This window comes from Nelumbo nucifera, chromosome 3, assembly GCF_055504915.1.
Source record: "Nelumbo nucifera cultivar China Antique chromosome 3, China Antique-T2T, whole genome shotgun sequence".
Lineage (NCBI taxonomy): Eukaryota > Viridiplantae > Streptophyta > Magnoliopsida > Proteales > Nelumbonaceae > Nelumbo > Nelumbo nucifera.
Genome location: NC_142651.1, coordinates 41,817,773 through 41,833,991, shown reverse-complemented (window position 1 = coordinate 41,833,991; position 16,219 = coordinate 41,817,773). Strand labels below are relative to the sequence as shown.

Here is a 16,219-nt window from a genome sequence, read left to right as displayed (position 1 = left end):
ATGGAACATGGTTGGCTGATGGTATATAAAATAGAAATTAGACATAAAGATGAAAGTGGAAAAGAGATTTGTTTATGTTTTGTTCCAATCAGTGTTGATAAAGAGTTGCTACAAACAAGTAGCATACCAAATAGTCAAAGGTTTCACTCTTTTTTTTTTGATGAATGTCAAAGGTTTCACTTTTCTTTCTTTCTTTCTTCTTCTTTTGAAAAGAAAATTCTTTCTTTGAAAAGATAAAAGGCTGTAACTCCATATCCTAGCGTATCTACTCTGGCCAGCCAACCGAGGAGATTCTGTTAGAGCAGAACCTTCTAGCTGTATAAAGATTGCATTTGGGGAAGTCCTTGGGGTATAAAATTGTAATGGTGAAAGTCAACTAAAAGATAGTTGTGGTGACAATAGCGAAGGTCTATGGAAGTACAACATGTTATGAGGGAGATAAAACAGTTAGCATCGGAGCTAGAATCTACCTTCTCTTGGGTGCAAAGATCAGCCAACAGCTTGGCTGATGCATTAGACAAGTAAGGGGTAAACAGGGATCAATTATTTTGGGCACAAATGTAATATAAACAATGCTTTGGGTTATCGATAGTTAACCAGTAAGCTTTATGGGATGCATGCCATTGTATATATACTCCATTCTGTTTTTTAATCCCTATAAAGCACTATAGTTACTGATCAAAAAAGTTCACTATCATTCTTTTATTGCATTATTATTAATTTTTATTGGAATCGGTAACATTCATTAAGTATTTCATAAAATAATTACACATCAAACAGTCCATAAGTGGAGTGATGATCCCATAACATATCCACTATTACAATACAGCCCAAAAAATTTCAACCCTAGTTGATCCTTGTTTAGCTAATGCATCAGCCAAGCCATTGACTGTTCTTCTAACCCATTTTAAATCTGCATCAATTTCCTTGGTAAGACTCCACATTTCTCTCATTGTTTACCTATGAGTCCATTCTTTTATTGCATTGTTTGAAATCTATATTAACTTATGGGATAGCATCAATATCTTAAATTTATAATATATCATTTTTTGGTCAACTTTTCAAGAGCTTATGTACTGACTATTCATTGCATTGATGACAGAAGTGAAAACAACTAGTCATTGTTTCACCATATTGATAACTGGTTGGTCCTATTTCAAAAAGAACTTTCGTTCCAAATGTGTTGGTGATATTTTGTCTGTGTCAACAGATATTTTTTTCCTTAAAATGAATAACCAAAACAATGAAGAAAAAGAACCTACAAGACAAAGGAAAAAGCAAAAAAAAAAATGAAAAGAAACAGAGAAAAGAGACATTAAATAGGCATTACTATTCAGATTGACCTCATAGGTGCCTATTTTTTGGATAAGAAGAATCCTTCTTGGCATCTGTCATTTTCAGATCACAAGACTGTAGAGAACACTGATGTGGGCCCCACATCAGTGGTCCCCACTGTGTTCGTAGGACAGCATGTGTAGTTATTTGTTTTCAGTTATAGTAGTGTCAGTTTGGGTCAGTTTGTTAATTCAGCTGTTATTTATTTCAGTTTTTATTTACTTTATTTATCATGTAAGTACTAAGGGCAGATCTGTCCTTTCCATTATGTACTGAACATAACCTATAAATGCTAAGAGAGTGGCGGCGGCAGATGTGTTTGAATCTGTCTCTCCTTTCAACTCCTTGTGTTCTCCTGTTTCTCTTTTCTTCCTTCTCCTTTCTCTCTCTTTTCTTCTACTTTTGCAAACCTAAAATCTATTAGGATTCAAGACTGATTACAGTCTTGATCTTCTACTTGGTATCAGATCAGATTTCAGATCAGATTTGTGTTGGTTTCAGATCAGATTTCAGACTTGCATTGATTTTACTCTGTTTTCTGGTGTAGTGGCTCTAACAGTTTGTAGCCACTGGTTCTTAACCAAAGATGGAGTTTAAAGGTCAGGGAGAAAGTAGTTTTGGAAACAACAGTTATGGTAGTGTATTTGAAATCAGGTTTCAGATTACAACTATGAGATTTGATGGGTCAAATTACTTGGAATGGGCTCAATCAGCCATGATGGCTATTGGAGGAAGGGGAAAACTGGGTTACCTCTTGGGAGATGTGAAAGAACCTTCCAAGGAAAACCCAACATACACCAAGTGGGTTCAAGAGAACTATTTGGTTATGGCATGGCTGTGTAATTCTATATAGCCACATATCAGCCGAAATTACTTGTGGGCAAAGACAGCCAAAGAGATATGGGATGTTGTGAAAGAAACCTATTCCCAACCCCTTAATGTTGCTAGAGCCTATGAACTGAAGTGTGAGGTGGACAATCTTAAACAAGGAGAGAAGCCAGTTTCTGTCTACTTCTCTACCTTGAAATCCTTGTGGCATGAGATTGACCATCTAGAGACCCTTGAGTGGGAGAGTCCCAAAGATGCACAGAATCACAGAAAGCAAGTCGAGACAAATAGAGTATTTGAGTTTCTGGCCGGTTTGAATTTAGAATATGACATTGTGTGACAACAGATATTGACAAGAGATAGTGTGACCCTTTTTCAAGCATACTCCCTGGTGCATAGTGAAGAGACCAGGAGGAAAGTCATGATGCAGCCTCAGCCCCCTTTCCCAGCCCTAAAAGCTATTAAACCTAAGTCAGGGGGTGATCCAGAAAGGGACCGGAAGAAGGAAGATAAACGGGACCTGGTATGTGAACATTGCAAGAAACCCAAGCACACAAAAGACACTTGTTGGAAGCTACATCCTCACTTGGTCCCAACAAAACTAAGAAATAAGAAGGGTAATGCTCATGTGGCCATGAACACTGATTCAACATCTTCATCAGGCACATCCCTAGAGACTTTAGCCGCTGTCCGGGCTGCCCTCATACAGTTGGAAAAGGAAGTTGGGAGTTCAGCTCAGCCATCTCAGTCACCATCAGCTCCTGCCACATCAGCATTTGCACATTCAGGTACTCGAGCCTCAGCTTACCATGCTTCAGCTCCAGGTAATACTGACCACTGCTGGGTAATAGATTCAGGTGCATCTGACCATATGACTAGCTTGCCATCATTGTTCACGTCTTATCACTTGTCCTCTGGCCGAGATAGAGTATCCGTTGCTGATGGCTCTCTTGTTCCCATTTCAGGCAAGGGTGACATCAAGCTATCGGATACTATCTCTTTATCTTCTTTCTTGCATGTCCCTAAGCTTGATACTAACCTGCTTTCAGTCAATAGTATTACCAAACACGTGAACTGTTCAGTAACCTTTTTCCCTGACCGATGTGTTTTTCAGGACTTGGAGACGAGGAAGGTGATTGGGACTGGCCGTGAGACGAACGGGATCTATCTGCTAGGAGAGAGTTCTCATCGGGAGGAGTCAGTGGATAAGAAGTCTTTTGTTTCTCAGTCTGTGAGTCCGGTTATGCTTCGGCATAACCGATTAGGTCATTTGTCTTTTAGGTCTTTGAAGAGTTTGTTTCCTACTTTATTTAAGTCTGTTGAGTTGTCAAAGTTGAGGTGTGAGAGTTGTGAGTTTGCCAAACATTGTAGAACCTCTTATTCTTTGAGTAATAAAAGGAGTAATTCCTCTTTTGATATTGTGCATACTGATGTATGGGGGCCATATCATATCTCTTCTATGGGTGGGTACAGATATTTTCTACTGTTTGTTGATGACCATACCCGCTTTTCTTGGGTCTATCTTATGCGTTCTCAGGATGAGGTTTCTGCTCTGACCCAAAACTTCCATCAGATGATTCTCACTCAGTTTGGGGCCAAAATCAAAGCCCTTAAATCTGATAATGCAAAGGAATACTTTGCTAAGCCATTGACCTCCTACCTTCTTAGCCATGGAGTTATTCATCAGAGCACTTGCCCTTATACACCACAGTAGAACGGCATTGCCGAAAGGAAGAATAGGCATATATTGGAGGTGGCTAGAAGCATTATGTTTACCTCCAATGTACCTATTCGCTTATGGGGTGATGCTATCCTCACGGCAGTATATCTCATTAATCGGGTTCCTTCCCGGGTTCTTGATATGAAAACCCCTTTTTCCCTTTTATACCCAGATGAGGAGTTGTTCATTGTTCCCCTTAAAACCTTTGGTTGTACCTGTTTCGTTCAGCTTCTCGGGCCTCATCATTCCAAGTTTGAACCTAAGGCCTCCAAATGCATTTTCCTCGGTTATGCACAAACTCAAAAGGGTTATTGCTGCTATGATCCGGTTTCAGGGAAAAGGTTTATCTCCATGGATGTCACCTTCTTTGAGGAGACACCCTATTATCCTAGGGTTTCTCCTCAGGGGGAGAGCAGTGAGAGTGGGGCTGTTTGAGTTTCTTTCCTCAGGGGGAGCGCAGTGAGAGTGGGACTGTTTTGAGTTTCTTTCCTCAGGGGGAGCGCAGTGGGAGTGGGGCTGTTCCTTTACCTATTCCGCTGGGTGATGAAGGCTGTAGTGGTGAGGGTGGTCAGAGGGATCAGGAATTGAGAGTCTATCACAGGCGATGTAGGCAGGTTGATCCTAGTCATCGGCAGTCCCGGCCAGCTCCAGCTCCAGCTCCAGTTCCTTCTGCGGCTCCAGATCCAGAGCTTACTGAGACACCTTCCACTGTTGCCACTTCCCCTCCTGTGGATGACCTTGATCTCCCTATTGCCATCCGCAAAGGGAAACGGCATTGCACCACTTCTACAACTCACAGCATCTCACAGTTCTTATCCTATGATCGCCTATCTCCCTCTTACCGGTCCTATTTCACTTCCATTGCCGATGTCCCTATTGCAAGAACAGTGCAAGAAGCCTTATCAGTTCCAGAATGGAAAGATGCAATGCAAGTCGAAATGGATGCCCTGCTGAAGAATAATACTTAGGCACTGGTTGATCCACCAAAAGGAAAGAAACCAGTGGGATGTAGATGGGTTGTTCACTGTGAAGCATAACGCTGATGGCTCTATTGAAAGGTACAAAGCCCGGCTGGTCGCAAAGGGGTTCACCCAGACTTATGGTATAGACTACTTGGAGACCTTTGCCCCAGTAGCCAAGATGACCACCATCCGAGTTCTGTTATCCCTTGCAGCAAATCATTCTTGGCCCTTGTTCCAAATGGATGTTAAAAATGCCTTTCTGAATGGAGACTTACAGGAAGAGGTCTACATGCAGTTGCCTCATTGCCTCTTGGATTCTATGATACAGAGACAGGTAAGAAGGTTTGCCGACTGAACAAGGCATTGTATGGTTTGAAGCAGTCACCTAGAGCCTGGTTTGATAGGTTCAGGTTAGCCCTTGTAAAGTTTGGTTATGTACAGGCCCAGTCAGATCATACACTATTCATCAAGAAGGTGGAGTCCTCTCTGACACTACTTGCAGTATATGTTGATGATATTGTGGTGACAGGAAATGATAGCCATGAGATTGAGTCCCTCAAACGGCTCCTTCATCAAGAGTTTGAGGTGAAAGATCTTGGTGCACTACGGTACTTTCTGGGTATTGAGGTTGCTAGATCCAAGCAAGGGATTTTTATCTCTCAGAGAAAATATGTTTTAGATCTGTTGGCGGAAACTGGAAAGTTGGGTGTTAAGCCTGCTGATACACCCATTGAACAAAATCACAAGATTAGTGCAGAGGGCGGGAAGCCTCTTGAAGACAAAGTTATGTTCCAACGGTTGGTTGGAAAGCTCCTATATCTCTGCCTCACTCGGCCAGATATCAGTTATGCAATGAGTGTTGTTAGCTAGTATATGCATTCCCCTAGAACTTCTCATCTTCTTGCGGCAGAGAGAATATTAGCATACTTGAAGAGATGCCCAGATAGAGGTATACTGCTCAAGAACAATAATCACATGAGGGTGGATGTCTATACAAATGCCGATTGGGCTGGGAGTGTTGATGACAGAAGGTCTACCTCTGGATATTGTGCTCTTGTGGGAGGTAACCTTGTCTCTTGGAGGAGTAAGAAGCAGAGTGTTGTTTCCCGCTCCAGTGCTGAAGCGGAATACAGGTCAATGGCTAACGGAGTGGCTGAAATCTTATGGCTGAGATCACTACTTGAAGAGTTGGGTATTGACTATGAAAAGCCCTTAATGCTGTATTGTGATAATCAGGCAGCTATTAATATAACCCACAACCCAGTGCAGCATGACAGAACTAAACATATCAAAGTTGATCGACATTTTGTGCGAGAGAGGGTCACATCACAAGAGGTGTGTCTTCCGTATATCACATCTAATATGCAGCTCGCGGACATCCTCACCAAGGCTGTACCAAGGAAGAAGTTAGAGACAGACCTATCCAAGTTGGGAATGATAGATATCTACTCCCAACTTGAGGGGGAGTGTAGAGAACACTGATGTGGGCCCCACATCAGTGGTCCCCACTGTGTTCGTAGGACAGCATGTGTAGTTATTTGTTTTCAGTTATAGTAGTGTCAGTTTGTTAATTCAGCTGTTATTTATTTCAGTTTTTATTTACTTTATTTATCATGTAAGTACTAAGGGCAGATCTGTCCTTTCCATTATGTACTGAACATAACCTATAAATGCTAAGAGAGTGGCAGCGGCAGATGTGTTTGAATCTGTCCCTCCTTTCAACTCCTTGTGTTCTCCTGTTTCTCTTCTCTTCCTTCTCCTTTCTCTCTCTTTTCTTCTACTTTTGCAAACCTAAAATCTATTAGGATTCAAGACTAATTACAGTCTTGATCTTCTACTAAGACAAGTGTTCAAAGTAGAAGCCAAATACTAAATTTCTTTTTCCTTTTATCAGTTTAGAAATTGATTTTTATTATAGAATTAACTCAAAATGGAATGCTCAAATAGATAATAAGGCCTATCACTATCAGCAATAGACTACTAGAAGCAAACCCACACAAAACCCAAAAGCTAAACCTTGAAAGCTTGATAATAAGGGCCTTGTGCCACTATATGGCATACTCCTTCACACTTTTGCATCCAGAGAGCCCCTCTTCAGCCCCTCCCTCTCCCTCTAGAGTATGACCTTCTGCCTCTAGACCTCATTTCCCATTACCTCTTCTACCATGCTTGATACCAACTGAATTAGCACTATCACCCCATTCTCTTGTACACTCTTCTGAGTTACAGTTGATTGATTAGGAAGGGCATGACCGTGTAAAACATGTGAGATAAACAAAGACAACCCATGACTTGTTGCTGCATTGCCAATTTAGTGCTTACATGTGCACATTTCCCAGACATGTTTGGAGTTGGTTGTTTTCTTTTTTCCAATATTTGTGGATGCTTTTGTTTGTCACTTTGTTGGCATCTGAAGATGCTGAGAAAGAGATGGACTTTGTGAAGCGTCTTCCTTTTGCTATCAGCTTATCCATTTAGAGAGAAATAAGTGACTTTTTTTTTGAAAGAAATAGAACCCAAAAGCCATTACCTTAAAGCAAATTATCAGGATGGTTTGATCAGTTGAATAGAAGCTCTATTACCTTCTTTTTTCCCTCAATTTTCATTTTCACCTTTTTCTTTATAATAGTGCCAATTATGTGCTTAAAGTGTGTTAAAAGTGAACCAAAACCCTCTGTGTGTGCAAGTGCATCTACATAAACCTATGCTCTAGTTTCATCTCTATTTTCTCCAACTAATTCCATACTCATATCTATTGAACAAAAAAAAAAAAAAAGAAAAAAAAAACTAATTCCATACTCAATAGTAGAAAAATGCACATATTCTTTTCTTCTGATCAAATAAACTCTTTTAGTTGCATGCTAACATGTCAATGGAACCCATGCAGGAGGTTTTTTGTCATTTAAGCCATCTATCCCAAAGAGACTGTTGCTGGAGGGGAAACATGATGTTACATCACACTTTTCTCTTGTTAATTACCAAGTAAGCATTTATCAACCTCATCTCAATGGATTATGTTACATTCTGTTTAACTTCTTGTATATTGAACTTCACTAACTTTATTGGAAATGGTTATTCAGATTAAACAAATAAGAACTGCTCTTGCCATTGCTTCATTGCTGAACCGTACATTGGTGAGTATTTGCAAGTCACTTTCACTATGAAGTATTTTTCTTAAGAATCTATATGCTTCACCTAGTATGAAACCTTATTTTCTTATGTAGGCAAGACTACATGTCAGTCATGCAATTCCATCTTTATATAGACATATAGCGGCAGTATTTTATAAAATAATGGGGTTATTTTTTGTTCATCCTTCATATCTGTTTTTTTTTGGGGGGGGGGGAAAAGCAAAATATTGAAATTTCATTACTATCAAAAGAATCCCTGTACAACTAGTGGCTGTACATTGGGAGAAATACAAAAAAACTTTCTCAAACCTTACAAGAGTACTATCCCTTGACTGTTTACAAAAAGACTTTCAAGTGCAAAAAAAGGTACTATAGTTTCTTCCTTCAAAGAACTTATGTATACCCAACCAAGAACATAACAATCCAACTACTTTTTTGAAACTGAATCAACTGAACATTGCCGATTGTGGAAAATTCTTCCATTTCTTTCCTGCCAAATAACCCAGAAAAAGGCTGCCGGAATTAAACTAAATGCAACTTTACCTTTTCGAGTCAAACCCTCTTGGTAGCAAGTGATAGAAAGTTTCTTTTGGTAAAGTTCTTTGGAAGTTGATTGTTGCCACAAGATTTTATCTCAAGCATAGTAAGCATCTTCCAAATATCACACAACGCCATACGCAATCAGTATCATCCTAGGGAGATCAACGTTTCATTAGATTCAAGCTGAAAATCTTAAAAAAAAAACAACACCAGGATGACAGAGAGAGAGAGAGAGTCATGAATGAACCCAACGAGCCATACATTATTATGAAGGGAAGAATGTGAGCAATTTCAAGATTTCCCTTTCCATCCAAATAAAGGCAAAAAAATAAAAACAAAGATACAATGCTATTGAATGTACACTAATAAAATAAGACAGTTGTACAATCCATATTTACACACTCCACCTCAAACTAATATGGTGACAATATTAGTTTATTTTTCATTTTTTGAGAAATGATAACTTGTAATCAAAATGGGAAGGATGTACATAAGCGATGCACAAGAAAGGGCCTACTGAGGCAAAAAAAAAAGGCCCAAGTAATTAAGTAAGCATTGTATCAGAACTATACAAAAAATCCTTCCCCAAACCTAATTGAGCTAACCCATTTGAAGCTGCAGTTCAGAAAAGAAAATAGTTCATGAATTTCAGACAAAAGGTGGGCAAATTTCCAAGGCCCTTCATCCTGCCCTTTGGCCCAATTGATGGTCTTTCTAGAGTCACCTTCAAACTTGATATTGAGAAGTCTTATGACCATGTTGTAGAGAAACTGATGGGGGCCCCACAGCTATGGTTCCACTGTGTTCGTAGGGTAGAATGTGTTCTAGTCATCCTAGGGTTAGCTAGTGGTCAGTTGGTTATTTCAGTTGTTATTTATTTCAGTTTTATTTTGTTCTATTTGTTATGTAAATACTAAGGGCAAACCTGTCCTTTCCATGTAATGAGCATAACCTATAAATACTAAATAAAAGTAGCGGCGGCAGAACATTAAGATTCTGTCCCTCCTTTCAACCCTTGTGTTCTACTGCTCTCTCTTCTCTATACTTTTTCTTCTATTTTCGAACCTGAAATCTATTAGGGTTCAAGGCTGATAGCAGTTTTGAACGTCTACTTGGTATCAGAGCTTGGGTTTCTCATGTGAGTCTAGTCCAGCCGACCACATGAGAACCATCTAGGGCTGGAAGTTGAGAAAGTAGAGTTCGTTGACTGATTCTTGCAGATCGCCAGAGGGTTTAGCAGCTGTTGAAGATTTGCCACGGTTGCAGAGTGTTGGTGATCAGGAAGAATTAGAGAAGGCTAAGGTTCGGGTAACCTTGGAAGGCAGCGAACAACATTCTCTTGTAAGTTTTTTATTTTCTGAGAGAAGTACCATCAGAGAAGATAGGTTGGACCTATCTAGAAAGGGAGGCCGAACCACTCTAGGGTTTTCTTCCTTCTATTCTCTAGGGTTTTGTCTTAACCCTGTGACAAACCCTAATGCTGGGCCGAGCCTTGTGATCTACTTGTGAAGCTCTTCTTAAGTTCTCTCCTCAACATTGATCAGTTTTAGGGTTTCATATTAACCCTACTACAAGTCTTATCTGTACAGTACTGCCTGGAATGTGTGGCTGAGAATTTTCTTTTAAGGACTGATTAAAACCCTAATTCTGCTTCAGCATATCAGATTATTCTCCAAGCTGTTTTCAAATATTTTTTTGGGGATTTCGAACTCTTCTAAGGGGTGAAAACTGTACGGACTGTTGCTGTTATGTTTGCTAATTGGTTTCAGATCAAACTTATACCTGCTTCATGCACATATACCGTGAATACAGATTGATTCTATACTGATTTTTTATTGTGATTGATAGTCCAAGTGTTGTTCTTTGACTGTAGTAACCCTAATTTTTGAGACTACTGGTTCTTGACCGAAATGGAGTTTAAGAATCGGGCAGAAGGCAGTTTTGGGAACAACAATTATGGTGGTGTTTCTGAGACAGGTTTTTAGATTACAACCATAAGATTTGATGGATCAAACTATTTGGAATGGGCCCAATCAGCCATGATGGCTATTGGGGGAAGGGGTAAAGTAGGGTATCTCTTGGGAGATGTGAAAGAACCTTCCAAAGGAGACCTCATGTATACCAAGTTGGTCCAAGAAAACTACTTGGTTATGACATGGCTGTGTAATTCTATGCAGCCTCATATCAGCCGAAATTACTTGTGGGCAAAGACAGCCAAGGAGATATGGGATGTTATGAAAGAAACTTACTCCCAACCCCTTAATGTTGCCAGAGCATATGAATTGAAATGTAAAGTGAATACTCTTAAACAAGGAGAGAAACCGGTTTCGGTCTACTTCTCTACCTTGAAGTCCCTGTGGCATGAGATTGATCACTTAGAGACTCTTGAGTGGGAGAGTCCCAAAGATGCACAAACCCATAGAAAGCACATCGAGACAAACAGGGTGTTTGAGTTTCTAGCAGGCCTGAATTCGGAGTATGATATTGTGCGGCAACAAATTTTGACCAGAGATAGTGTGACCCTCTCTCAGGCGTACTCCTTAGTGCATAGTGAAGAGACCAGGACGAAAGTCATGATGCAACCTCAGCCTCTTACACCGGCCCTTGTAGCTGTTAAACCCAAATCAGGGGGTGATTCAGAGAGGGACAGGAAGAAGGAAGATAAAAGGGTGTGGTATGTGAGCATTGTAAGAAACCCAAACACACAAAAGAAACATGTTGGAAGCTGCATCCTCATTTGGTCCCGGCAAAGTTGAGAAGCAAGAAGGGTAATGCTCATGTGGCCGTGACTACTGATTCAGCATCCTCGTCTGGCACAAGAGGCACACCCTTAGAGACCTTAGCTGCAGTTCGGGCTGCTCTAATACAGTTGGAAAAGGAAGTTGGGAACTCAACTCAGTCACCGCAGTCACCATCAGCCCCTGCCACATCTGCTTTCGCACATTCAGGTACTCGAGCCTCAGCCTACCATGCCTCAGCTCCAGGTACTACTGAATCCTGTTGGGTAATAGATTCAGGTGCACCCGACCATATGACTAGCTTGCCTTCATTGTTTACCACTTATCATTTATCTTCTGGTAGGGATAAAGTATCTATTGCCGATGGCTCTCTTGTCCCCATTTCTAGCAAGGGTGACATCAAGCTGTTGGATACTATCTCCTTGTCTTCTGTCTTGCATGTTCCTAAACTTGATACTAACCTTCTTTCAGTTAGTAGTATTACCAAACATATGAACTGCTCAGTAACTTTCTTCCCTGACCGATGTGTTTTTCAGGACCTGGAGACGAAGAAGGTGATTGGGATTGGCCGTGAGACGAATGAGATTTATCTGCTCGGGGAGAGTTCTTGTCGGGAAGAGTCAGTGGATAAAAAGTCACTTGTTTCTCAGATTGTGAGTCCGGTTATGCTTTGGCATAACCGATTGGGTCATTTGTCTTTTCGATCCTTAAAGAGTCTGTTTCCTACTTTGTTTGAGTCTGTTGAGCTGTCCCAGTTGAAATGTGAAAGTTGTGAGTTTGCTAAACATTGTAGAAACTCTTATTCATTGATTAATAAAAGGAGTAATAGTTCTTTTGATATTGTGCATACTGATGTTTGGGGGCCATATCACATCCCTTCTATGGGTGGGTACAGATATTTTTTGTTATTTGTTGATGACCATACTGGGTTTTCTTGGGTTTATCTTATGCGTTCACGAGATGAGGTTCCCGCCCTGACCCAAAACTTCCACCAAATGATCCTAACCCAGTTTGATGCCAAGATCAAAGTTCTTAGATCTGATAATGCAAAGGAATACTTTGCTAAGCCATTGGCATCTTACCTTCTTAATCATGGGGTTATCCACCAGAGCACTTATTCTCATACACCTCAGCAGAATGGGATTGCAGAAAGGAAGAATAGGCACATCTTGGAGGTGGCTAGAAGTATTATGTTTACCTCCAATGTTCCTATTCTCTTCTGGGGTGATGCTATCCTCACGGCGGTATATCTTATTAATCGGGTTCCTTCCCTGGTTCTTGATATGAAACCTCCTTTTTTCCTTCTATACCCAAATGAGGAGTTGTTTACTGTTCCCCTTAAAACATTTGGTTGTACCTGTTTTGTTCAGCTTCTCGAACCCTATCACTCCAAGTTCGAACCAAAGGCCTCCAAATGCATCTTTCTTGGTTATGCACAAACTCAAAAGGGTTATTGCTGCTATGATCCTGTCTCAGGGAAGAAGTTTGTCTCCATGGATGTCACTTTCTTTGAGGAGACACCCTATTATTCTCGGGTTTCTCCTCAGGGGGAGAGCAGTGAGAGTGGGGATTTGGGTCCTTTTCTTCAGGGGGAGCGTAGTGAGGGTAGGGTTAATACTTTTTGGGTTGTTCCTTTACCTATTCCATTAGGTGACGAGGGCTGCAGTAGTGAGGGTGGTCAGAGGGATCAGGAGTTGAGAGTTTATCACAGGCGATGCAGGCAGGTTGATCCTGATCATCAGCAGTCCAGGCCAGCTCCAACCTCTTATGCGGCTCCAAGTCCAGGTATTACAGTCCCAGGGCCCACAGAGACTCCTTCCATTGTTGCCACTTCACCTCCTACAGACGACCTTGACCTTCCCATTGTTGTCCGTAAAGGGAAACGACATTGCCCCACATCTATAGCCCACTGCATTTCCCAGTTCTTATCCTATGATCGCCTATCTCCCTCCTACAGGTCCTATCTTACTTCCGTTGCTAATGTCCCTATTCCAAGAACAGTGCAAGAAGCCCAATCAGTCCCGGAGTGGAGAGGTGCAATGCAAGTTGAAATGGATGCCCTGTTGAAAAATAATACCTGGGAACTAGTTGATCTGCCCAAAGGAAAAAAACCAGTTGGATGCAGATGGGTATTTACTGTGAAGCACAATGCGGATGGCTCCATTGAGAAGTACAAAGCTCGGCTAGTTGCAAAAGGGTTCACCCAGACTTATGGTATAGATTACTTGGAGACCTTTGCCCCGGTAGCCAAGATGACCACCATTCGAGTTCTATTATCTCTTGCAGCAAGCCACACTTGGCCTTTGTACCAAATGGACGTTAAAAATGCTTTTCTGAATGGAGACCTGCAGGAAGAGGTTTACATGCAGTTGCCTCCTGGATTCTATGATACAGAGACAAGTAAGAAGGTCTGCCGGCTCAATAAGGCATTGTATGGTTTTAAGCAGTCACCTAGAGCTTGGTTCGATAGATTCAGACTAGCCCTTGGGAAGTTCGGTTATGTACAGGCCCAGTCAGATCATACACTGTTCATCAAGAGGGTGGAGTCCTCTCTGACACTACTTGCAGTATATGTTGATGATATTGTGGTGATAGGAAATGATAGCCATGAGATTGAGTCTCTCAAACAACTCCTTCATCAAGAGTTTGAGGTGAAAGATCTTGGTGCACTACGGTATTTTTTGGGTATTGAGGTTGCTAGATCTAAACAGGGGATCTTTGTCTCTCAGAGGAAATATGTTCTAGATCTGTTGGCGAAAACTGGAAAGTTAGGTGTCAAGCCTGCGGATACACCCATTGAACAGAACCACAGGATTAGTGTAGAGAGTGGGGAGCCTCTTGAAGACAAAGTTATGTTCCAGCGATTAGTGGGAAAGCTCCTATATCTCTACCTCACTCGGCCAGATATCAGTTATGCAGTTAGTGTTGTCAGCCAGTACATGCATTCTCCTAGAACCACGCACCTTGCAGTAGAAAGAATATTAGCATACTTGAAGAGATGCCCGGGTAGAGGTATATTATTCAAGAACAATGACCACATGAAGGTGGAGGTTTATATGGATGCCGATTGGGCTGGGAGTGTTGATGACAGAAGGTCTACCTCTGGATATTGTGCCCTTGTGGGAGGTAACCTTGTCTCTTGGAGGAGTAAAAAACAGAGTGTTGTCTCCCGATCTAGTGCTGAAGCTGAATACAGGTCAATGGCTAACGAAGTGGCTGAAATTCTATGGCTGAGATCACTACTTGAGGAGTTGGGTATTGAGTATGAGAAGCCCCTGATGCTGTATTGTGATAATCAAGCGGCTATTAATATAGCACACAATCCGGTGTAGCATGACAGAACTAAACATATTGAAGTTGATCGACATTTTATATGAGAGAGGGTCTCATCACAAGAAGTGTGTCTCCCGTACATCACATCCAACATGCAGCTAGCAGATATCCTCACCAAAGCTGTACCAAGGAAGAAGCTAGAGGCGGATCTCTCCAAGTTGGGTATGATAAACATTTATTCCCAACTTGAGGGAGAGTGTAGAGAACACTGATGTGGGCCCCACAGCTATGGTCCCACTGTGTTCGTAGGGTAGAATGTGTTATAGTCATCCTAGGGTTAGCTGGTGGTTAGTTGGTTATTTCAGTTGTTATTTATTTCAGTTTTATTTTGTTCTATTTGTTATGTAAATACTAAGGGCAGACCTGTCCTTTCCCTTGTAATGAGCATAACCTATAAATACTAAATAAAAGTGGCGGCAGCAGAACATTAAGATTCTGTCCCTCCTTTCAACGCTTGTGTTCTACTGCTCTCTCTTCTCTTTCTCCTCTCTTCTCTATACTTTTTCTTCTATTTTTGAACCTGAAATCTATTAGGGTTCAAGGCTGATAGCAGTCTTGAACGTCTACTCATGTTAATTGGAGGTGTATTGATTTTGTGCTGCATCAAGTTTCGTTTGGGCAGAAATGGAGAAACTGGATTAAAGTGTGTATAACCTCTCCCAAATTTTCAGTTCTGATTAATGATCAGTCAGCAGGGTTTTTTGATAGCTCTAGGGGTCTAAGACAGGGTGGTCCTCTGTCCCCCTTACTCTTTATTTGTGTTATGAAAATACTTACTCTGTTCTGTAAAAAGGCATCTAATACTAGTGATTGGGAAAGTTTTGCAATCGCTCCTAAGGGGGAAAAGGTTAATATTCTCCAATTCGCAGATGATACTTTATGCTTTGTGGACGCTTCTCCTTCTCAGTTAGATCTTCTCCTTGGGATTTTAACCTGGTTTGAAGTGGTCTCTGGGTTCAAAGTCAATTGGAACAAAAGTCAAATCATTCCAGTGGATCAAGTAACCAACATAGTTGATTGTGTGGAGGTGCTGGCTTGTCAGATTGAATCCCTCCCAATGAAATATTTGGGTTTGCCCTTGGGGGCAAATTGTTTAGCTTCCTTGATTTGGGATCCAGTTATTGAAAGAATGGAGAGGAAATTAGCATCATGGAAGGCAAGATATCTATCTTTTGGGGGTAGGGTTACTTTGATAAAAAGTACCCTTTCCAACTTACCTACTTATTTCCTCTCTTTTCCCCATCCCAAACAAAGTAGCAAAAAGATTGGAGCAGCTTCAGAGAAGTTTTCTTTGGAGGGGTTGGGAAGAGGAGCAAAGAATTCACCTAGTCAATTGGGACCAAGTATGTCTTCCTAAGACTGATGGTGGTTTAGGTATAAGGAAGTTGAAGAGCTTTAATTCTGCTCTCCTTTGTAAGTGGACCTGGAGGTTCTCGGCTGAAAGTAATGCTTGGTGGAGGTCCCTCATAGCTGGTAAATATGGGGTGGAGTGGGGCAACTGGAGGTCTAGGGATCCTCCTCCAAGTTAGGGCAACTCACTTTGGAAAGGTATCATGAAGAATTTCTGTCTGGAAGGGATTTCAGTCAAGATTGGTAAATGGGATAGAACTAAATTTTGGAGGGACTCTTGGT

At 41.2% G+C, this 16,219-nt stretch overlaps 1 protein-coding gene across 3 annotated transcripts in view; it reads left to right on the top strand.

The window, feature by feature from the left end:
- Nucleotides 1-16,219, top strand: part of XEG113 (xyloglucanase 113) — a 41,806-nt gene that overhangs the window by 14,748 nt on the left and 10,839 nt on the right. For all 3 annotated transcript variants that reach the window (XM_010268123.3, XM_010268122.3, XM_088899965.1), the window contains exons 7-8: nt 7,733-7,827; nt 7,926-7,979. In XM_010268123.3, coding sequence (XP_010266425.1) covers nt 7,733-7,827; nt 7,926-7,979 — 149 coding nt within the window. The remainder of the gene's footprint in view (nt 1-7,732; nt 7,828-7,925; nt 7,980-16,219) is intronic.